This window comes from Amblyomma maculatum, chromosome 7, assembly GCF_055883805.1.
Source record: "Amblyomma maculatum isolate TAMU_Amacu chromosome 7, ASM5588380v1, whole genome shotgun sequence".
NCBI lineage: Eukaryota > Metazoa > Arthropoda > Arachnida > Ixodida > Ixodidae > Amblyomma > Amblyomma maculatum.
This window is the reverse complement of record NC_139350.1, coordinates 115,240,179-115,263,786: the sequence shown is the minus strand read 5'-3', so window position 1 is coordinate 115,263,786 and position 23,608 is coordinate 115,240,179. Positions and strand designations below refer to the sequence as shown.

Here is a 23,608-nt window from a genome sequence, read left to right as displayed (position 1 = left end):
ATCTACAAGTTCAATTTGTTCGGTTCCTAGTCGTATGTTTATGCTACCTGTTAAATGTTTTCCTTTCGGTGAGTAACACACAGCTTTTGTTTTGCTCGTGTTAATTTTCAAGCAATTTGCTTTCACCCAGCGATCCAAGTCAATTAAAGCGCTATTTGCTCGTTCTTCAATGTCGATTTCCGTGATCCCGGACAAGAAGATTGTGGTGTCATCTGCGTAGGAGTTAAAAATTACGCCCTGTGTACAGTGTGCCATATCATTAATATAAATAAGAAATAAAAGCGGCCCGAGTATGCTTCCCTGCGGAACGCCAGTGTAAATAGTTTGCAAAGAAGATTTAACATTATTTATTTCTACGTACTGCTTTCGATTTGTAAGGTATGACTTCAGTAGCGCGTAGGGTGTTCCGCGGACACCATATCTGTATAATTTTGAAAGAAGGATGTTATGATTTACCAGGTCAAATGCTTTTGAAAAATCTATGTAGATCCCTAGTACTACATGTTTCTTACTAAATGCTTCTATGATAATTTCTTTTTGCGTTAAAAGGGCTGTTTCTGTTGATCGATGCTTCCTAAAACCGTGCTGATAGTCTAAGAGAAAGTTTTGTCGAGAAAAATATGATGTAATTCTAATGTGCAATATTTTTTCTATGCCTTTAGAAAATACCGGCAGTACCGAGATTGGACGGTAATTTGAGAACACGTTTCGGTCTCCAGATTTATGTACTGGAACCACTCGTGCAATCTGCATTGCCCTAGGAAATACACCTGTAGACAAAATTAAATTATATATAAAAGTGACAACGGGACAGATTAAATCAAGTACGTGCTTTACGGGAAGGAGCTGCACACCGCATGCATCCTCAGTTTTACTGTTTTTGATGGACTGAATACAAAAGGACACCTCGGCACAATCAGTAGGACGGAGAAAAAGCGATTGGCTGCCCATAAACTGGGATAGATACGTGTCCGCGTCATATGCACTATCACTTCCAGAACCGTCGCAGTGGTCAGCCTGCCGTACGAAAAACATATTTAAGGCGTCAGCCAGTGCGCTACCATTAAGTTCCTCTCCTTCATGCATAAATGTATCAGGTATACTTTCTTGAGTGCCAGGACGCAGTAGGGAATTAAGCTTTCGCCAAAGCACATCAGTGCGTTTAGCGCTGTCATCAGAAAACATGTTAACAAAATATGCATTTCTTGCTGCACGTAATCTAGAAGTAAGCCTGTTCCGGTAAGACTTAAATTCAGCAAATATTTCTAAATTCTTATCTTTTGCAAATTTGGCATACAAGGCATTTTTATGTTTAATCATGTTCAGTAGTTCTCCCGTTAGCCAAGGTTTTCGGGCTTGTTTTGGTTTTTTTATTGGTGTTAACGGAAAATTTGCGTCATAGAGAGTTTTGAACACGTCAATGAAATTATCATACGCGGCGTCACTATTTCCTGCTTCATAAACAGAATTCCATGCTTCGTTACCAATAGCACGACGAAAAGACTGAAGTTTGCCTTCATTCATTGTTCGTACATATTTTGTTTGCTTCACTTTTGTAGTAACCTTTTGGGGTTTTCTAACTAGCAATAGTGTTCCGAAATGGTCACTAAGGCCAGTGCATACAGCGCTTGCTTTCACTAAACCTGCATTAATATTTGTGATAAATACGTCCAATAATGAAAAACTATCTGGAGTAACACGAGTTGGCTCTGTTATTGCGTTCCAAAAACCGTTCACGTCTATGGTGTTGGATAGCTTCTTTTGGGAGTGTGTTGGCACGAGCATATTTACATTTATATCTCCTCCTAAGTAAAGATCTATCCTATTGTCCATCACGTAGCCGAATAAATTTTCAAGGAAATGAAGAAAGTTGTCGAAATCGCCGGAGGGCGGTCGGTACAAGACGCAGTAGACATTGTTTTGTGTGCGCAAGGTAAGCACTTCATAGTCTGCAGTGAGTGCACAAAATTCAGCCACTTCTTCACAGATAAGGTTTTCTTTCATTAAAATAGAGACGCCACCCCCTCGCCTGTCCAGACGACTTCGACAAAAAGACTGATAGCCAGGTAGAATGAATACCCGCGAATCCTTGGTGTACCAAGTTTCTGTGAGCATGATAACAGAAAACGATATGCGGAATGTGTCAAGCAAGAGCGCTAGTTCATCTTCCTTGCTAGCCATTGATCGCACATTTTGGTGGAACAGAGATAATGCCGGGTATTTTCCTATTGCAGTATATTTAACTTCAGATGGCCGAAGAACCATGTACAAAAAGTTTGGTCAAAAACGGACAATTTAAAAATTCGTCTAAGCGATCTTGGACAGGTCATCGATGTGCTCAACAGAGACAAGGGGCGTACCATCTGCTTTCCGGGCGTAAATTTTTCCTTGCCGCGTCCACACATACTTCCAGCCAAGTTCTTTCTTTCGCGCATTTGCCGCTCCAAATAATCGTTTCATTGCGGGAGAAAGGTGCTCATTTACAAAGATCGAGACTTTTGGCTCGACTTCCAATGCTTCTGATGTTAGTCTTTGCTTCTTAGCCTTTTCAAGAAAAAGGTCGCGTTTAGCTCTATGTGCGAATTGTACGACAATGTTTGGTGCAGTAGAATTGCCAGCTGTTCGAACTCGATGGCATGCCTCAACGTCAGCATCATCAAGAGGAACGCCAATGGCTGTGCCGAGCTTCTTGGTTAGTTCTAGAACATCCTCCTTTTCAGATTGAGGTACAGCTGTTACCTCAATATTGAAGCATCTGGAGTGCTGTTCGTTTTGCAGGAGTCGAATGTCATGTTGCTTTAACAGCAAGCGCAAAGCATCACGTTCCTCTTGCAGACTGGTCACGCATTTCTTGAGGTCTGCATTTTCCTTTTCAACAATGCTCACCGATGTTTTCATTTCCTCGTAGCTTTCATTTATGAATGCTAAGCTATTCTTTATTTCTCGTATATCTTTCCTGAGGTCTCGCTCGAACCCTTCTTTTAATTCTCACTCACCTTGACCAAACGGAACCTTGACCACTCACCAGTGGTCAAGGTTCCGTTTGCCCTAAGTTGTTTTACGCAAAGCATTTTAGCAAACATGGTGTTAACCTCGGTACTATAACTCCTATTGGTTGCTCAACGTCCATTGTCGATATCAATTTTTTTTCTTTACTTCCATCCTATGTGAAGTACTTACCTTCAAGTCTATTTACAGTCTCCTATCTGATCACATTGAGAAGTTCCGTGAACACACTGTAATCGCCACTGATGCATCTGTGACTGCGTAAAAAGGAGCAATTGCAATCTTTTCAGGCTCTTTTCTGGAGTCTTTCGCTGTGAGTCCCGGATTACACACCGATCTTTTTAGCGGAGTTTATGGCAATCGGGCTTCCACTATCAAAAATTCCTGGCAAAAAGTCAAACATAATTTTTCTACCAGACTCTCTTTTTGTTTTATTGTCACTGGTGTCAGCACGGAACGCTGTTTTCTGGCGCTCACTAAAGTATTTCTTATAAGGATGGGTGAAACAGATACGCTGCATCTGGGTCACCGGTCGCTTCGGCATTTTCCAGAACTAGGCGGCAGACTTTTTGGCTAAATCAGCTCTTGATGCCCCTGCTCCAAGCACCATTCCTAATATCATTGTATTTGTTATGTCCCGTTTTCAGCGTTGTCAATACATAGCCGGCTCATGCAATGATTCTTTGCTATCTACAACAGAATACCAACATCTCACATACTTATGTAAAGTTCATTGAAATCACGGCCGTGTGAGGTAACGCTGCCTCTCATGAGATGCAGGATTCCCCGTCTAAATTTTCACTTATGCAGATGCGGGTTCAGCCATACCAACCTTTGTGAGGCTTGCGGTGAGATTGAAAACATTGAACATCTCTTTCTCGCTTGGCGAAGGATTTGACATGAGAGGAGGGCGCATTCAGAAATTCCAGTAGCCCAATTGGGATTTACGTTGTCGGTCCCGCTTCTACTCTCCTTCGGTGCGAGTGCGAAAGGATTTGCGTTGCCTCAAACTTGTCGGTATTTACTTAACTACTTTTTGGCTACGGACAGTTTCTTGCTTAATGTATTCCAAATTTTCAAATTTTTAGTTTCGTATTTTTTTTCTTTAATTCAGATTTGTGATCTCATATCTTAGTTTTTGTTTAGTTTATAATTAATTTATTACACTAATTCAGCATCTGTAGGACAATTGGAAGTCCACACGGAACACTGGTCAATCCCTGTTCGTGAGTATGGGCCATTTATCAAGGAAGAAGCAGAAGAAGAAGAACTCGCTGGCAACCGACGGTCGATCGTCAAGGCTCTTGATCCGAAATCGGTTGTTCTCACGCTGATTATTCTCTGAAGCCTGGGTCACTCCAACCAAGGTGCGTGTGCTGCCTCCGGGTACCGCTTTTATGATTTGTATGCGCACCTATATCAAAAAGACAGGCTACTGGCCGCGCTGGTGTTCCCTTCGCGTTATGGCTCTGCTGTGGTATCTGAGTATCTGATACGACCTTCATGTCTTCGAATGATGAGTTGCAGTTCTCCGCATATGAGCAATGTACCAGAATAGGCGGCAGCATCGGTAATCGTATGTGCGGTTAAATATACTGAAGCGGCTCAGGCTTTGAAGGGAGGAATGCGAGTTAACTTGACTAGCTGTGTTGTTTAGCTTGGCTTGACATCGCGCAGTAAATGGGAGGAACTTCGGAGTTGCCGCCATCGAGACTCGGGCGCGGCGGCTAGATTTGAATGCGGATGTCTTGTCTCTGTAATAGAGCACTCAGCTACTGGGCCACCACGGCGGATTCTCTTCGGAGCTGCGGTCGCAGTGAATAAGAGTGGCTGTTTTCTAAAAAGCAACTTCTCAGCTCCGTTTATGTATGAATGTGGGGCTTTCTTACAATGTAGGCCCACATTTTTCTCCGAAACCAGGATCAGTGACCATTACAACGTGGTCCCGCGTAATAGCTCGACCTGCTTTTTTATATGTGTATTGTTCACAATAAGTTCCCATACATTATCGCGCATACATTTCATACTGCAGTTCTCAATACTATAGCATTTATTCTTGCAGCCTTATTTCTCAATATATTTCATCCCATTTCAACCAGCGTTGCATGTATATATACATGGTGCTTAAAATTAGACGTCAACAGTTTTTTTATACATGAAATGCATTATACAATTTAGTTTCTTGTGGCATATGGCTCCAAACGAACGCAAACTGTTTGGTTAGAAAAGGATTATAGGGTCGCACTCCCGAAACGACTTACCCTATGAGAGATGCCGTGTGTGACCTACCATGTGTGCAGAAAAAAATTCCTTTTCCTAACGCTAAGTTCAAATTATTCGTAGAGCATGATAACATTCATCATAGCTTCTTTAAAGACGTCTTTCCCTCTGTATATGTCTCTCAATATCGGCGGGACACAAAACCTGTATTTCACTTGGTACCTTTCCTAAATTTTAAAATCATTTCTTACCTGAAAATTTTGTGTTGCTAAATCAAGATGCTGAATTGCGTTTAAAGCAACTGGTTATGAGCGTCCAAGGAAAATAAAATGTATAAATTCAACATGACAAGCGGGATTCGCTTCAATATGAGAGCCCAATAGGTGGTTTAAAATGGTCTGAACGTAAGCAGGTGGAGCCACTGCCTTTGTTTTTCCATCTGCAGTATACTATGGAGAAAGCCAAATCCAGTCAAAACATTTTTCCGGTAAATGTAAAATTTCAACAACTGAACAGATAACAAAATGTACATGAGGCCCAGATGGCGACACTTATTTGCATTAGGGACATTTTGGCGGCTTACAGCCTGTTTGCACATATCTAATTTCATAGATTCCCACCTATGACACATAAAGCATAACATAGGGTGTAAAGTGAGGGCACCGGTCGTTCTAATATGAACAACACGGGTGCGCCCTGGTGTATCAATGCAATTTCTTCAATGGAGACTGGTCAAGGCCTAACGTGGGCTGCCGACAAACATCCGAATGAGTCCCATTTGACACAGATAGAGGAAGCGGATGTTGGACTGCCGATTTTCCTCCAATTTCCAAATGTGCTATTCTGACTATTTCCCTTGATGGTTTTACTTTGGACCAATGTGGGTCGCCACTCTGGATGAAAGTTTCCTTTTGATTTCGGCGGGCTACTCACATAATAATATGGACCGACGTGGGTTCCAACTTCCACCAGGATGGGTCCAAGTATATTTGCTCAGGTTGTTAGCATATCGTGCCTATGTGGACAATTGATGGGCTTTTGTTAGGATGTGGACAAAAGCAATAAACATCAGGTTAATAGCATCTGAAACTCTTCTGCTCCTATAAAAGTGTTCAGAAAATTAGTCATCAGTTCATGACTTAGACGATCCAGTGTTGGTCGCACGACACGGCGACAAAACTCATTCGACACAGCTGCGCAATGCTTTAGCCATAAACTGAACGTTCCTGACACTACTGAGAGGCGTGCGAGACTGTCATTGAGAAAACAATCACGTGAAGCAAGTAAAGCAATACAATGTCCACGAATACCGTATTACTTGCGTGCCAGACGACATTCGCACCCCACAGGTGTTGACTGCGGGACTGCTAGACTTCGGGACCTTTGTAGTTCGGGCATAAACTGAGTGCGAAACGTCCTATCGTTCCAAAATATCGCGGATAGGCAGCATAGCCTCTTGGCGCCGCCTAATTATAGTACATTGTCCGCTAGGGACGATGAAGCTATGCGGACCCATTGGACTCGAATTATTGGTGCAAGCCAATTTGCTCGCACATAATATCGGCCACACGATCTTAACAGCATTGATATCATGGTAGGTGAACTTAGCATGTCTTTAAAGAACACTTATTGAAAACATGGATACAACAAACACACGGGAGAGCACGTATGCCTAGTTCAACCTCTTATCTTGTGTGTACTAAATAGAACTATAGTTCTATTTATACTACACTACGGAAATTAGTAGGCTCCCTAAACTAGCCTCTCATATATTAACAATTAGGTGTGAGTAATTCCCCCTCATTTCAGAAAAGTTTACAAGGTCGCAATAATCAAGGCGAATGAAATTTCGTTATAATATATAGAAGCTTCCAACTGTTACACAAATCGGCCGTAATAATAATTTAGGGCACATATAACAGAAATAAGGGATGCAAAATTGCATGCAGATAATACTCAGGCAATGCACTGTGTTCAGCCCGCTGTGACCACTGTAGCACAGGCAGCGGCCTTGAAGCGGCAGCTAAATATGCTTTAGTGCTTATTTTTGCAGGGACAGGTCTCGCTTACCTTGAGTCAGCACTCATGTCCTTGACCATTCTGACACTAGCAATATGGGGACTCGCGGCGTACATAACTCGATGCAGACAGGGGACCTGTTGTGGTTTTGTGAGGGCATTTAGAATTTGGGCAATCGTTGCAATACCTGCATTAGTCCCTAACAGGACTCTACTACGCAAGAACTATTTGGCACTGCTCTATTTATGCCCCACGGATTCGATATGGTGGTTGCTCGGACTAATGCCGACCAAATAAGCACACACTCAGAATAATGGTTCCTTGTGAGATAACTGACAGCAGATCCAGTAAAGATGGGGTCACTGTGGAAAAGAACTGATGCAGTAGAAATGAAGCCATCCTCATTAGATTGCCTCGGCAAAACTGGGGCCGTGGCGGAAGAAAAAAAAGTCTTGCGTGCCTGCATGCTATCCAAGTCACTTTCTTGTAGGTTACTTGAGGCAGGTGCAGCTTTTATGAGATCACTTTATGGGAAAGCCACCTTTAAGTGCATATGAGGCCGCATAAGCTTTACTGATTTCGCTCATATCAGACGAGATGGGGCTGAACGACTGGCATTCATGCCTACTACCCCCCCCCCCCCCCCAATTTCCCCAATGTAATATTTGAAGGCGCCTGCTACAGAAAGCTGTGCTCTAACTGCGAAAACGTCATCTAGGTCAACGCAGGCTACCCACACACATTTGCTGAAGTTCCTATATCTGTTTAGCGCTCATGGAAGCACAGTCACGTGTCCGCACGCTGCCTACGTAGGAATAGTTATGTATATGACGGCTAGAAACCCCCTGGATGCGGGTTCGATTCTACACTGGGCATATCAGGGCTCAACACCCTGACACGTGTGCATAATGCTGTCGTGAATTCTCGCTATTCATTATTTGTAATTGTAATTACTGTTATAAATGATTTGTGTACTAATTGTAAGCATGCTCAGTCGGTTCGAAAATTTTCCTTACTTTGGTCATCGCGCTCACGTAATGTTTGCAAATATTACCAGAACATCGAAAGGCGTAACTACCTCTAACATCATGTAACTTGATGTAAAACAACAGTGTGAACAATTTCTAGCATGAAGTCTGTTCAGCGATTAAATAAAGGTGATTTATAGAACAATTCGCAGCATATTTTCTTTTGATGGCCGCGCGAAGGCCGATTTTTAACACTCGCCATTCGTCTTGGTTTCCCACTCTGCCCTCCTCTGCCTTTGTCCTGGCATTGCAGCCTTTAAAGCCTTTCTTCGTGGCTGTAGATCTCCAAGGACTGCTGATGCCAGGCTGCGGCAGTGTGCGTATCACAGCATATTTTGATGGCATCATGCTGTACGTTCCAGAAGAGTTAGCTTAAAAACTTTTATGTCCAGGATGTATACCTCAGCCGGAGGTTTCTGAGAATACCTCTAAAAGCAGCTGCTTCTCATAGAGTTCACGCAAAAGCGCATACCCGAATAATTTTTTTTCTGTTTGAAGGAATGAGCATTTTAGGTATAATTCTTGACTGCTTTTGTGTCTGGGAAGGAGTGTGGTCTTCCTTTGCGGAGGGTGTCAAGGTTCGCGCCCGATTGGCCCAATCATGATTTAGCTTTGCGTTAGCGACGGTATTTTGACTATAAAATTATGCTGGACACAATTTGGCACTTGTGCCGCATTTACAAACCACCATTACGAGATATGAGTAATGTGGAGATCTGGTGGTCTTGTATTTTTGACCCAGAGGAACAGAGTTAGTCGTTTTAACTGCGCTTGGAGAGCCACGCTAACGGGGGAGGTTTGCATTTCCAAACCTTTCTATCGCCTGATTTTCTTGCACTGAAGAGCCTTTCTGTGGGAATGGAATCGATGGAAAGCGGCAAACGTAATCGTAAAGCCAAAACCGAGCAAGCCCCTAAAACGGGAAAAACGTATACCCATTCCTTAACCTTGCGTGTTGGGAAATTTATGGAGCACATGGCACAAACGAGACTTGCGTGTTTCATGGAGCAAAGCAACCTATGGGCGGACGAGATGGATGTTTTCCGGCCAGGCTTGGCGCAGAGGACGTGATACTGTGACTAAAACACGAAATATTAGACTAACGATCTGGGAACGTCAAAGTACACATGGGACTAGACCTAACAAAAGCCTTCGACAACGTCAGGCAAGAAGCTATTCTCAGTTGTCTCTAGGAGATCGGAGTGGGATCCAGAATATATGACTACATAAGAGACTTCCTAAGAGATAGAACAGCCTGCGTTAGTTTCCAAGATATTGAGTCTCCCATATTGCAGCTAGGAAGTAGGGGCATACCGCAGGGTCTCTTCTTTCCCAATTCTTCTACAACGTGGCGATAAGGGGTCTCCCAAAAGCGCTGAGTAACATCCTCGAGGGGCTCAAATTTAGCATGTACGCGTACGACACCAATCTCTGGAAAAACCAGGGGTCTAATGCGAGCATTGAGAGACAGCTGCAGGCAGCGGCAGACACTGTAGCGGACTACGCGGCTAGTAGGGGGCATTCATGGTCACCGTAGAAATCGTAACTTCTAGTCGTCAACGCAAAATCATTGAGGTGCGAGAAATCGGAGAAATCGATATGAATGTGGGAGGAATTCCGTACCAAAGGTTAACCAAATACGAATCCTAATGCTATACATTCAGGAGAATGGATGCAACGACGGGATACTAAAGATATCAAGGAGAGTAGCCGGGTCGGTTGAAACATCATCACTAAAGAAAGCGCGCACTTTCGACAGGATACAGGGAGTAAGACAGCACAGATTTGGAAATGAATACAATATATTTCAAATACATTTTAGCACATCAATACGCGAACATTTTCTTAAAGTATAAAAATATTGCTGAAGAAAAAAACTTTCCAGAAGTGGCAGTGTGAATGAAGCGTATAATAGTTTAATCACACCACAAGAAATGCATATAGTGCTCTCTGCCGGAAAGCAGACTGCACCAGGGTCTGATAATTGAGTCCCGATGCACTGGCTGCAAAACCTATAGTGGGATCGGGGATTGCTCGTGTTCTAGGCGTCTTCCGAGACTTCTTGCTCCTGTTTACTAGAGTCTTCTTCTCCTCGCTCATTATTCTTCCCTTCTCCTCATCTTTTGAAGCCCAGGGAAACTCGCTGACATGTTTATGGCGTGTACATGCGTTGTAGTGACTAGCGACGATTACGCGAAATTCGCCGCTGACTATCCAGTTGTAGCTTTGGATACAAAAGAGATAGGTGCCTCCACATAGGGTCCTTGGTGCCGCGCAAGTTAGAGGTGCATGTAGAGAGCGCTTTTGCTGCCTATGGCTTATTAACCTGTGTTTTAGATGTGCACTGATGTTACAGCAATAACGTTTTTGAAATAAATTTTACCTAAACAAGAAAAGAAACAAAAAGATTTCGTAATGAAACATGGTGTAATGTCGCCTCACGTCTGCTCTTAAGGTAAAACTTGAGCGCTTTCTAATTTTCATTTAAAAATTATATTTTACTCCCAGAAAGAAGTAGAAGCATCCAAAAATTTTATTATAATTTTAACCATTGGCACATAGTTGCGAGTAACAGAATCCACTGACTAGGCCATGAAGAGCGACCTTTCATAGGCCTGTTTCCTAATCTTCATAGGTCGGAGATAAGAGGGTGTGTTTATGTATATGCATGTTAGGTGTTCTTTCACATAATGGTGCACTTTATGTCCGCATGCTACTGTCAACTGTTTTTAATTTCAAACTGGCGATAGGCTGAAAACAAACTCTTTCATCAGAGCTTAAGTCTGGTTGTTTCAAGCAATTTTGTTTAAATATCACACATAATGGTGAAGGTCTATACATAAACATTCTTGTTGCTGGATTGCTCTAAATGAGTGTGAAAAATAAAAATGATTGTGGAGGCCACATCATCTGCTGATATATCCAGGACCTATTGAGCTGCGGCAAGAGCTGAAGGCGATAACTGTACAGGGAATAGAAACAAAATACTACAGATTTGCATATTTAATCAAATGCGAAGTAGGTGCGTAACACTCCTTATCCCTGCTGTACTTTTCATGCATTTTACACTTTGTTATGAGGTTCTTGCGCCATTTAACTAGTAGAATGACGTTCCCACTTTATTCGTAACCGTTGTACTTCAGCCCGTAAAACCTGCACCGCAGTGCCAGACGGGCAGGCGTCATCCACTGCTACGCGAAGCAAACGCGCAGTCCAGCCGTGTCCTGAACTTTTCCTGCACCGTCTTCAGAAATGAGCGAAAACAGGCAGCCCCGCCGCGGTGGTGCAGTGGTAAGAGGCCCGACTATTGTGCCGGAGTACCTGAGTTCGATCCCGACCACGACGGCTGCGTTTTGATGGAGGCGATCGAAGAGGAATCTCGGGGTTGTGCGATGTCTGCGCATGGTAAAGATCCCCAGGTGATCGAAATTACTCCGCAGCCTTGCACTACGGCTCTTCTTTCTCTCTATTTACTTTCATTCGCCCTTGCCTCCCTTCCCTTACAGCGCGGGTCAGGTGTCGACAGAGCAAGTGTGACAAATACTGTGCCCTTCCCTTCCAGTGAGCCGTTATTATTATTATATTGTTGTTATTATAATTATTAATATTATATAATATTATTATTACAGGCACAACGTATTTCTTTACAATGTCCTTCCGAAAGGTCTGATGGTGGGATTAGTGGGGGAGAGAGAGAGAGAGAGAGAGGGAAGCGCGCTTGAAGGTGAGCTCCAGTTGAGGCTCGGAGGTGAGCTCAGTTAAGCTTCTTCACGACGCAGCGAGCAGCTCGGAGCCGAGATCCAGGGAGCACTACGCGTGAACGTCTGCTATCTGTGAACGCCGGGGAGTAACTGATGTGAAGGGAGATGCCGAAGTTGAGGACGCGTGAGCGACACACGACTGCTCACTCCGGAGTATAGTGAACTATACTCCGGAGTAACACACATTGTGCAACGCTGCCCAGTGACGGTCACCACGCCCTCAACAGACACGTCCCTCTCTCACGGTCTTACTCCCTCACTGGGTGCATCTATTCGGCCGCTCCGCCCCCTCAGTGTTAAAGGGGGCATGAAACGGCTAGAAAGGTCACTGACAAATGTTTTCAATGTGCAGAACAAATGCTTCCGAGCATTTGTTCAAAGTAAAACTCATCGGAAAAAATCCAGCGATTTGTTATTTATTTTTAAAAACAGCCTTTTTTGAAATTCGCAGCTGGAGAAACTGCAGAAAGAACACGAGCTAGCCTTCTTCTCGCTGCGCGGTGAGCAAGCTGCGAAACCGACTGACTACGAAGGCCAGGTTGTTCGCCTGGAGCAGCAGATTGACAAGTACCAAACTCTGGCTGGCATTGAGGAACTGGCCCGAAAGGCTCGTGATCTGGATGCACCTCAGGCAGTCGCGGTGCCGCGACGGGCCCCCGTGTTGCAAGCTGTACCACAGCGGTCTTGGGAAGTCCAGACCACCCTCGTGTCCCTGCGGTCATGCGAGGCACAGAGTGCCGCAATGGCAACCTGCGAAAAAGGGGTGCAGGCGCAGTGGAGGTTTGCTGTGGGCATGGTTCAGACGGACGAGGTGGAGCGCTCAACGCAAGAGTCTCAGGTGCAGGTCGACACCTGTCACCGGGAGTGCCAGACAGACGAAGTGCCCACTAGCAAAGAACCTAGTCCAGCTTCAGTCTCTGTGACCAGCCCTGCTGCTGTGCAGCCCCCGCCTCCTCCCCCTCCGCCACCACCACCATCATCCTTTCCTTGCGCTCCACCGCCTCCTCCACCTCCTCCTCCTTCATCCTTTCTGGGTGGGGCTGCACCCCCGCCTCCTCCCTCTCCACCTCCTCCTCCGCCATCCATTCTGGGTGGGGCCGCAACCCCGCCTCCTCATCCTCCACCCCCTCCTCCCATGGGCATGGCGCCCCCACCACCACCACCACCTCCACGGCCTTTCCCAGCCATGTCCTCCATGCCCCCTCCTCCGCCCCCACCACCGCTGATGGCGCCTGTCCATGGCATGCCAGCTCCACCACCTCCTCCCCCACCAGGAATGGGGCCTGCACCGCTGCCAGCGCCCCCTGTGGGCGGCTGGCACAGCGCATATGCCATAGCCCTCAAGCAACCCGTGAACCCCAAGGCACTAATGAAGCCCCTATACTGGACGAGAATTCAGGTGCCCGCACAGCAGCCAGAGAAAGCTCCCGAGAAGGAAAAAGACCACAAAACATTGTGGGAGTGTCTGGAGGAGACTCCTCCTACAGACTGGGATGAGTTTGCTAACATGTTCTCAAGACAGATCCAGGAGAAGAAGCCAACTGCCAAAACGAAAACCAACCAGAAGAAAGGGAAAGAGGTGGCGAAGCTCCTTGTCCAGAAGCGGTCACAAAATGTAGGCATTCTCATATCGAGCCTTCGTCTTGAAATCTCAGACGTCGAAAATGCTATCTACAACTTTGACACATCGATTGTAAGCCTGGAAACTCTGCAAGTTCTGTACGAAATTCGCCCCACGAGTGAGGAGCTCAATTTGATCCAAGACCATCTGGCCCTGAAGCCCGACATTCCCTTGGACAAGCCAGAGCGCTTTCTGCTCGATCAGTCTCGCATCCCCGAGTATGCCGACCGTGTGGGTTGCATTATCTTCCAGTCGACGTACACAGAATCCATCAGTAGTGTGGAACACAAGCTCAACAACCTCAAAATAACATGCGAGACGCTGCTGCACAACAAGGAGGTCCACAACATTCTGGGTCTTATATTGGCTCTCGGTAACTACATGAACGGAGGGAATAGGAGTCGTGGACAGGCTGATGGCTTTGGCCTCGAGATCTTGGCCAAGCTGAAGGACGTCAAGAGCAAGGACAACTCTTTAACTCTTCTTCACTACATTGTCAGAGTCTATATAAGCAAGTTCCAAGAGAGAGCGGACATCACCCGGGAGAAGTTGAAATTTCCTCTGCCTGAGCCGAGCGACATGGAGCGGGCTGGGTTAGTCAGTTTCGATGACATCAGGGCAGATCTTAAGAAGCTTCACTCTCAGGTCGAAGGTTGCGAGACGAAGGTACAAAAAGTGCTCGCAAACTCCGACGCCGAACACCAGGAACCCTTCAAGGAGCAGATGAACATTTTCCTCAAGAAGGCTTACAACGAGCACAAGGAGCAGGAGGAGAACCTTGAGGAATGCCCGCTAAAATTCCTGGAGACCAAGGAGTACTTCAGTCTGCAACCAAAGTCCAAGAACGAGTCCGAGTGGCCCAAGGAGTTCTTTGCACCGTGGGTGCCCTTCTGCAACGACTTCAAGAACATCTGGAAGAAAGAGGTGCAGCGCAAGATCAAGCTCGATTTTGAATCAGCAAGGAAGAAGGTGAAGGACCTGCAGGAGGTAATTATTGACCTGGCAAGCGTCGTAAATATCAGTATTGCTCTCAACTGAAAATAAATCCTTATCAACTTCTTCGTGTCAAGATTCGGGCGAGATGATTGCTTATTCCACGCCCATGGCAGGTGCGTTCGCGACGCATGATAGTGGCTTTATAATATAAACAGCCAACGCAGCGGCGAGCTTGCAGCAGCCTTCACGATTTTGATTTGCAGGTGCAGGTGGCTTTCACGATCTTCCGAACATCTCCAAAAGCGTAAGGAACCACAATACGAAATTACACACTCTGCAATAGCTAAAGCAAGGTGCTTACCTCTAGCCGCATGTCGTAGTCGACGCTCTTCATCTCGATCACGAATTTTGCGATTACATCGGACAGCCCCACGGCGCTGGAAATTTCTTCGCGAACGCCGTAAACGGGCTGAGAAGCATACATATCTTTGCCAAATTGCACACTCGTACCTTTGAAAGACTCTCATAGAAGCTGCCTCATTTGAATCCTGGAAGCAAGTGCTTCATAATGCGAGACCCGATATACAATTGGGCGCCGTAAACCGCACTGAAGAAGCCGCCACAAGCCACCAGCTAACGGCCACTTTGCTCTTCCACTAAGACCCAGTAACACTAGTCTCAACAATAAAGTTTTTTCTCTCTCACATCAACGTTTTCAATTCGCCTGAATCCGCGAAATAGCACGCGACTGCCGCTTCGTTCTGCCATTCTCGAAATACGCGCTGGAGGCGGAACAGACATAATGCGAACGGCTGTGCGGTAGGTGATGCTAGAGCTCCGGCAATGGTAGTGCCCTCATAACAGCGCACGTGGCGTATAGCATTAATAAAAGGGCATCGTAATTAGGCTTAATTATTCGTAATTAAAGATTGTGCAGGAATACTCACCTACATGTGGTCATGATGACCAGGCAGTTGAAAGCGTCTACGAACTGCGGAAAGGAAAGACGCCGTATACTTTACTAATAGGCGACTTCAATGCCAAGGTAGGGAAAAAGCAGACAGGAGACCAGGCAGTGTGTGACTTTGGTATTGGTCTACGAATAGCGGGCGGCAGTTATTAAGTTTGAAGAGTGCAATAACTCACGAATGATGAACATTTTCTTCAGCAAACCGGAAGTGGACATGAAAAATTCTTAACGGGGAGATTAATAATAAAATTGATTTGGTGTGTTCTAACCCCGCCATTATGCAGGATGTAGATGTAATCGGGAAAGTGCAATGCAGGGCCCACAGGATGGTAAGGTCTGAACTTATTCTAAAGCTGAAGAAGGAACGAAACAGATTAGTAAGAAGTCCATCAATGCATTACTGGAGAGGGGGAGTGCAGAATAGTTCAGGATCTCGCTACAGAAAAGATATTAAGCTCTAACCGAGGATGACAGCATTAGCCTAGAAGCAATGTCCAATAATTTCGCAGATATCATTACTGAGTGCGCTTTAGAAGTAGGCAGTAGGATAGTTAGAGAGGATACCGGTAAGCTGTCTAAGGAGACGAAATAGTTATTTAGGCAACACCAAAGTAAGAAAGCTTCAAATTCAACAGACCAGATACATTTGGTAGAGATATCAAAGCTAATCCATGAGCCCAAATTATCCGAAGTAAGAAAGCATAATATGGAGAAAATTGATCATGCTGTAAAGAGTAGGGGAAACCTAAAGTTGATGAAGGAGAAAAGAGGCATAGGCAAAAATCAGGTGTATCCGCTGAGGGACAAGGCGGGCAATGTCAACATGAATATGGTCAAGATAGTCAAAGTTGCCAAGGGGTTCTATACTGTTCTCTGCCGTAGCCAGAGAGGTCAGGACAATAATGAGTTTGGCGGTAGGGAAAACCAATCAGACTTACCCGCAGTGACGAAGGACGTATTTGATTCAGTAGAAAGCTCGACGGTCATAAAGGCATTGCGAAATGAGGGTGTAGACGAGTCGTACGTGAAAGTGCTGGACGATGTATATACTGGCTGTACAGCAACCGTAGTCCTGTTTTAAGAAGTAACAAAATTTTTATAAAGAAATGTGTTAGGCAAGGAGACACGATCTCCCCAGTACGATTCATAGCTTGAATGGAAGAAGTATCCATAGATTTTCAACGAGAGCAGTTAAGGGTAAGGGTAGATAGAAACTACTACAGTAATTGTCGATTTGCTGATGACATTGCCATGCAGTAACTCGGGAGAAATGCAAAGAATAATTCATGGCCTTTATACGAAAATTACAAAAGTTGGCTTAAAAATCAATCTGCAGAAGACTAAGGTAAGGTTCAACAGCCTCGGGAAGAAACAGCAGTTTACGTTAGGTAGCGAAGCACTGGAAATATTAGGCGAATATGTCTACTTAATACAGGTAGAAACCGCAGATCCGGACCTTGAAAGGGAAATAACAAGGAGAATAAGATTGGGACGCAGAGTATTTGGCTAGCACTCGCAGTTTATGACTAGCAGCTTTTCGGTATCGCTCAAGACGAACGTTTACATAGTTGCATATACATGTACTCACCTATAGGGCTAACACGTCGAGGTCAAGGGGGTTCTACTAAAGTTGAGGAATAAGCAGAGGGCTATGGAATGTAAAATGGTACGGGCAGTATTAAGAGATACGAAACCTGCAGAGTGGGTCAGAGAAATACCTCAAGTTACTGACATTTTAGTGCAAGTCAGGAAGAAATTTACATGAACAGGACATGTAGTGCAAGGTGTGTCTCATCGATTGACATGTATAGCGGCTATTGGCAAATTGATTTCGACAAAATATTGGTTGGCTGGTTGATTTGTGGGGTTTAAAGTCCGAAAGCGACTCAGTCTGTGAGAGACGCCCTAGTGGAGGACTCAGGAAATTTCGACCACCAGGGGTTTTTAACGTGCACTTGCATCGCACAGCACATAGGCGCCTTGCTTTTCGCCTCCATTGAAAAGCGGCCGCCGAGACCGGGAGTTGATTCCGCGTCTTTGGGAGCAGTAGTCGAGCGCCGTAACCACTGCGCCACCCCGGCGGGATGATGTCGATGAAAGAGATCGCTAGATGACCGCATTCATCACACCGGACGGCCTCTTCGGGTTCAATGTGATGCCATATGGCCTCTCACCAGCATCGTTTCAACGAGTAATGGAATTGTTCTGGCGGGCTTGAAGTGGCAGATTGGTCAGGTATACTTGAATGATGTCGTCGTCTTCTCCTGTAGCTTCGAAAACCACTAAAAAAGGCTTTGGACAGTGCTAGAAGCTATCAAGTCATCAGGGCTAACTTTGAAAGCAGAGAAGGGCCACTTTGCCTACGAGGAACTGCGATTCCTGGGTTTTATCATTAGCAAGGAAGGTGTTCGCCCATCCAGAGAAAACGGTTGCGATCACGCACTTTCCACCTCCCGCCGACAAGAAAGCGTTACGCAGGTTCTTTGGGCTATGCGCTAATTATCGACAATTTGTCAGGAACATTTCGCACATCGCCAAGCCGTTGACGCAGCTTACAAAGATTGACGTAGATTTTAAATTGGAAGGGAAGCAAGAAGAAGCCTTCGTCAAGCTTAAGCGCCGTCTACAGTCCCCTTCTGTTCTGGTCCACTTTGATGAAAACGTCGAAACTGAACTTCACTCCGACGTAAGCGGTTTGGGCCTAGGCGCGGTTCTCGTTCTGAAGAGTGCAGGACAGGATTAAGATATCGCCTATGCCAACCGTTCAATTTCGAAAGCTGAAGCCAATTATTCGACAACGGATAATGAATGTCTTCACATCATTTGGGTGACATAAAAATTTCGCCCCTATTTGTACGGACGACCATTCATGGTTATGACCGATCACCATGCTCTCTGCTGGCTCGCCAACTTAAAAGATCACTCCGAACGCCTTGCAGGATGGAGCCTAGCGTCTTCAAGAACTCGACGTCACAGTCGTCTATAAATAGAGCTGCAAGCCCTTTGAGGCAGACTGCTTGTCACGAGCTCCCCTTGATGCGCTACCGAAGTAACAAGGCGAAGATGCCTTCTTGTGACCGGTAACGCCAGCAGTTTTGTACAGCAGGAGCGCTTGGACCCTGAGTTAAAAGACCTTGCTGATTACCTCGAAGGAAAGATCGCTACCCCTCTTGCTGTGTTCCGGCATCATTTATTGTCGCTCGACCTGTACAACGACGTCGTCGTTTATAACTGCGCAACCAACATAAAAGCACAGCTTCTGGTAGTACCCAAAGTCCTCTTACACGAGATTCTGCAGGCGGTGCACGATGAACCAACAGCAGGGCATCTCGGATTGGCGCGCACGTTACACATGATACAAGAAAATTATTACTGGTCGCGGTTGCCTGCCAACCTTGTTAAATATGTGTGACCGTGCTGTGAATGCCAGCGACGCAGAGCAACCCTGACGAGACCTGGTGGTTGGCTGAGCCCCATGCCGCCGCCGAGTAAACATTTTCAACAAATTGAGATGGACCTTCTAGGCCCCTTCCCAGCTTGATCACCAGTCACGCCGAAGCCAAAGCCGTGCCTAATGGTACCGTAGCACCAGTTGCTAAATTTTCCGTCGAAAGAAGTTTTCTGCGAGAAGGCGCTCCTGATGTGATCATCACGGACCGAGGAACTGCATTTACGGCTGTGCTCACGCAGGTCATCTTGCACTACAGTCTAACGAGTTCGCTTAGGACAACTGCCTACCATCCCTAGGGCAATGGGCTTACGCAACGCCCCAACAAAACGACCGCAGACATAATCACCATGTACGTGGACGCCGAACACAAGACCTGGGACCCCATCCTGCCGAACGAGATATTCACGTATAAGAAGACAGTCGAGGAGAAGGCGAGAGCGACTCCGTTCAAGCTTGTGCACGGCAGGGAGCCCACAACGACGCTCTACGCAGTGCTGCCGCACGTAACCAACGAAGACAACTTTGACGTCGCCGCCTACCTGCCGCGTGTAGAGGAAGCCCGACGACTCCTACGGCTGCTTATTAAAGATCAACGGCGACATCAACACCTGGCGATATAACTTATGACGATGCCGCGCAGAGTACAAGCCAGGAGACCAGTTATGTTTTTGAACTGGGCTAAGCCCATGGGCTAAGCGAAAAGTTATTCGCACGATACTTTGGGCCATACAAAATACTTCGCTGCGTTGAATAACTCGACTATCAAGTCATTCCTGACAGTACGAGAGCATCACAACGTCGGCAGACGCGCCCAGAAATTGTACATGTTGTTCGTCTGAAGCCTTATTACGCGCGTTGAATAATCCGTGGTGTTTAAACTTTGTAACTCTATGAATAAGTTGCTTTGTGTATTTTGGAACATCAAGGCGTTCAAGGCGTTGTTTTTCAAGGGGGGAGTAAAGGCGCGAAATCTTCAAAACTGTATTTGTTGTTCTTTAGGAGCCGTTGTCATGCGGCGTTATCACTCCGGTTCTGGCACGTATATCAATTCTGTATTCTTTGTTTGCTAAATCTCGATGTCGCGAGACTCATTTTATCAGTTTCTTTGTCGCGCAAGGTGCGCCGAGATGTGTCTCGACGATTTCGATGACTCGCGTATGTCTCTGCAATGTTCCAAGTTGTAGCGCTAGTAACAGTTTGGGGCGTTATCTACAGATGGTTCTGAGCAGCCTTTAAATTGAGCATTGATGAGTGCGACAGGTATTGTTTGTTCAACGATCGACGAGCACGTTTGTCGATATCACCGCCGAGTTGCTTAGTTCTTTTGCGGGCGCAGGCCAGGCCAATTTTAATTTCAGCACTATCACGCCTGTGTGCTCTTTTCTTGTATACGGCCTTGTCACCGCCACTACTTGCCAATAACCTGTATTTGTCGTCCTCTTTATCAATAAAAATCCTTAGTGCTCATTGTTTATTGGTAAACTTGGGATCTACTCTGTCCTTGTACCACGGATGTCTGTTATCAGGCGGAAAGGTTTTTATTTATCAGTCATTAGGACTAAATGATCAAGGCGCCTCAGTCCTAGTAATTACTGATTAATTTGTGCGTCTTGATTGAAAAAACGCTTGAAGAATATTGCGGTGTTCTCTGGTTTGGAATGCAGTCCTTGTAGGTGTTCCAAAAACACAAAGATGACAAGAACATCCTTGTCTATAAGCCATGGCTGTACCTCTTTTTACCTTTACAAATATTTTTAAACGAATAGAAAGTAATTCCAGCCACCGTCTCCAGTGCGCCCAGTATGTCCCACAAATGATCGAACTTCATTGTCGCATGCCTCTTTATTTCAGAAAAGCTACTCACAGGAACCGGCATTTCTTTTGTTCATATGAGTACCCTGAGTAAGTGAGAACTGATTGTCCTCTCACTTGCTTTGTTTTTTGGAATCCATTCTGCAGTTCTTCTATCACACTATCATTCTCCAAGCAAGCCGAAACTTTGTCCTTTATAAACTAGATACCAGCATTTTATACGACTGTGGTTCTTTATATCGGCTTTCTCCTCATTTTTTGAAAACGAAGCTTACCCTTTTTAATGTCCATATAATGGGGCTTGGCCATTCGTTTTCAGTTGGCACACCCCCTTTCCTTAATGTTTACTTTCAATTGGGGCACAATTTCTTTATAACCAAATTATGATACCACTCACGACCTTTCAAGTGATACATAAAATAATCTTCTAACCCCTTTTGCCACTTCCCACTCCGTTGCTCGTGCAATACCATTGCACCAACAGATCTTTCTTTCTTTCTCCGACAAAAAAAACTTCGGACACTTCTTTTTTGTCATCCCTATTTTCGTTGGGGTCGCCACATATAACTTCCGTCTTAACTGGAGCCCAGTCAGGGGGATTGGAATGAATCAGTTTGTGTTTGGTTCAGGAGCGGCGTGGTTGCCTGGCTATCTTTCTCTGTCGGCCTCCCGGCACGACAGCACGGGAACGCCCACACAACATAGTGTCAGAAATGACAGCAGCATGCTAAACTCGTATTGAAGCAGCTCTCAACGACCCTCAACGGCAAAAAGATGCTCACGAACGAAAGCGCCCAGTAGGCATAGTTGCTAGTCCTCACTCTGCAACCGCTAGACGCGTTCGACGTCTGCAACCCTGCAAGTTGGTCTTTATGGAAGTCTCGCTTCGAGGACTATGCCGCTTTCTCCGGTCTACGAAACACTCCGCTAGACATGCAAGTACATACGATTCTGTACTGTATGGGCAGGAAGCTCGCTCGCTGCTAGACACTTTTTCATTCGACACTGCCACGTTAGCCGCCTACGACGCAGTTGTCAAACACTTCTCCGAGAACTTCGAACATCTCTGTAATGAGCTCTATGAGTCGTCTCGGTTTCACAAGCGCATTCAACAACCAGGTAAGAGTGTCGGCGAATTTTACGCCGAGCTGTTCTGGATAATCAAACGTTGCAACTACCAGTCACCGGCAGTGGAAGAACGCTTGGTCCGCGACAGGTTTGTCATTGGATTGCTCGACATGCGTCTCTCTAATAAGCTTTGCTGCTTCCCGAAGGTAACTCTGAAAGAAGCTTGGACGCAATCTTGTCAGTCCGAGGATGCGGACAAGGAACGCTCACTCGCACAGTCTACCTCGCCAGGCATGGTCAACACTAATACTGCGACTAAAAAGTTTTCGCGACGGCCGGTCGATGCCAGAACGCGCTCACTGGATGTGAAGTCGGAACGCTATCGTGATATTCTGGTGTGTTTCTTCTGCGGCCGCGCATTTTATAGACGCTCAGACTCCCTGCCAAAGAGCTCTGTCTGCAGCTGCTGTGGTAAGACAGGTCATATTGCTGAGATTTGCCGCTCTAAGAAGTCGAGGCAGGTCAAACTCAGTCCTATCCAATTGCGCACTTTCGAGAAGCCAGCTAAAGCCAAGAATGTGCATTTCACAGTCGACAACTACACAACTCACTTTAAAGTAGACTCAGGTGCCGAGGTTTCCGCAGTTTCAAGTCACTTCCCCGATGGCCGGCTGAGCTCGCCAAGGTAGATGCTATTTTGACAGGGCCCTGTGCCTAACCTCTGCTTGTAGGAAATCGTATTTAGCACATCTACCTCGGCAAGGGAAGGTCATCTGCCAGCGTCTTTACGGCATTCACTCACTTTCAGTACCTTTACTGGGTCTACCAGCGATCCAAGCTCTTGAAGTTTGGGTACTGTCAACATTTTGTGTACTGTCAACACTCTTGAGCCAAAGCTTTATGCTGAACTGTTCTGCGTCCTCGGCATGCTCAGAAATGAGTACATCATTCGCTTGAAACAAGATGTGCTGTCTCACTCAGTGCCCCTCGACGGATACCAATCCCGTGGCGTTCAGTTGTTCGGCAAGAACTTGAAAAACTCGAAAGCCACGCCGTCATTTGCCGTATTGATAAATCAACTCCATGGTGCGCCGGACTGGTGGCAGTGTAAAAAAATGTAATGTACCGTTTGTGTGTGGACCCGACTCGACTAAACAAAGTGGTTCTAAGGGAAATACATATTTGCCTACCGTTGAACAAGTTGTTGGTCTCATCGGTGATGCAGCCATTTTTTCGAAGCTGGATGCAACTGCAGGCTTCCACCAAGTCAAGCGGTCAGCAGACCCGCAAGCATTGACAACTTTCATCACTCCTTTCGGTCGCAATTGTTCTTGCCGACTGCCCTTCGGCATCACTTCCGCTCTGGAGTATTTAAATAAAATGGCCAGGATCCTTTGAGGTCAGGAGGATGTTGTCAACAGGATTGACAATTTTCTTGTTTTTGGACGTACCAATCAGAAACACGATTAAAGACTAGAGTGAGAGTTGACTTGTCTTGCAAAGGCAGGTGTCACAATAAACAAAGACAAGTTTTGGTTTGAGGTCTCCGAAGTCTCCTTCCTAGGTGTCGTCGGCTCAGCACAAGGCATCAAGCCAGACCCGGGCAAGATTGATGCAGTGTATGTAATGCGACCTCCCACAGACGTTGCAGGTGTCAGACGTTTACTCGGAATGTTATTCCTTATTAATTTAAACAGTGCGAACACGATGACAAAG

General features: G+C 45.8%; 1 protein-coding gene and 1 pseudogene across 1 annotated transcript; both read left to right on the top strand.

Annotated features, from left to right (window-relative positions):
- The first annotated feature begins 2,631 nt into the window (after positions 1-2,631).
- LOC146184489 (formin-2-like) lies at positions 2,632-14,693 on the top strand. The gene is made up of 4 exons (XM_084608565.1): positions 2,632-2,692; positions 4,182-4,324; positions 8,527-8,589; positions 12,486-14,693. The coding sequence occupies exons 1-4, from the start codon at positions 2,632-2,634 to the stop codon at positions 14,691-14,693; spliced, it is 2,475 nt and encodes an 824-aa protein (XP_084464691.1).
- A 43-nt stretch (positions 14,694-14,736) lies between these two features.
- On the top strand, positions 14,737-22,581 carry LOC146184488 (uncharacterized; annotated as a pseudogene).
- The last annotated feature ends 1,027 nt before the right edge of the window (positions 22,582-23,608 follow it).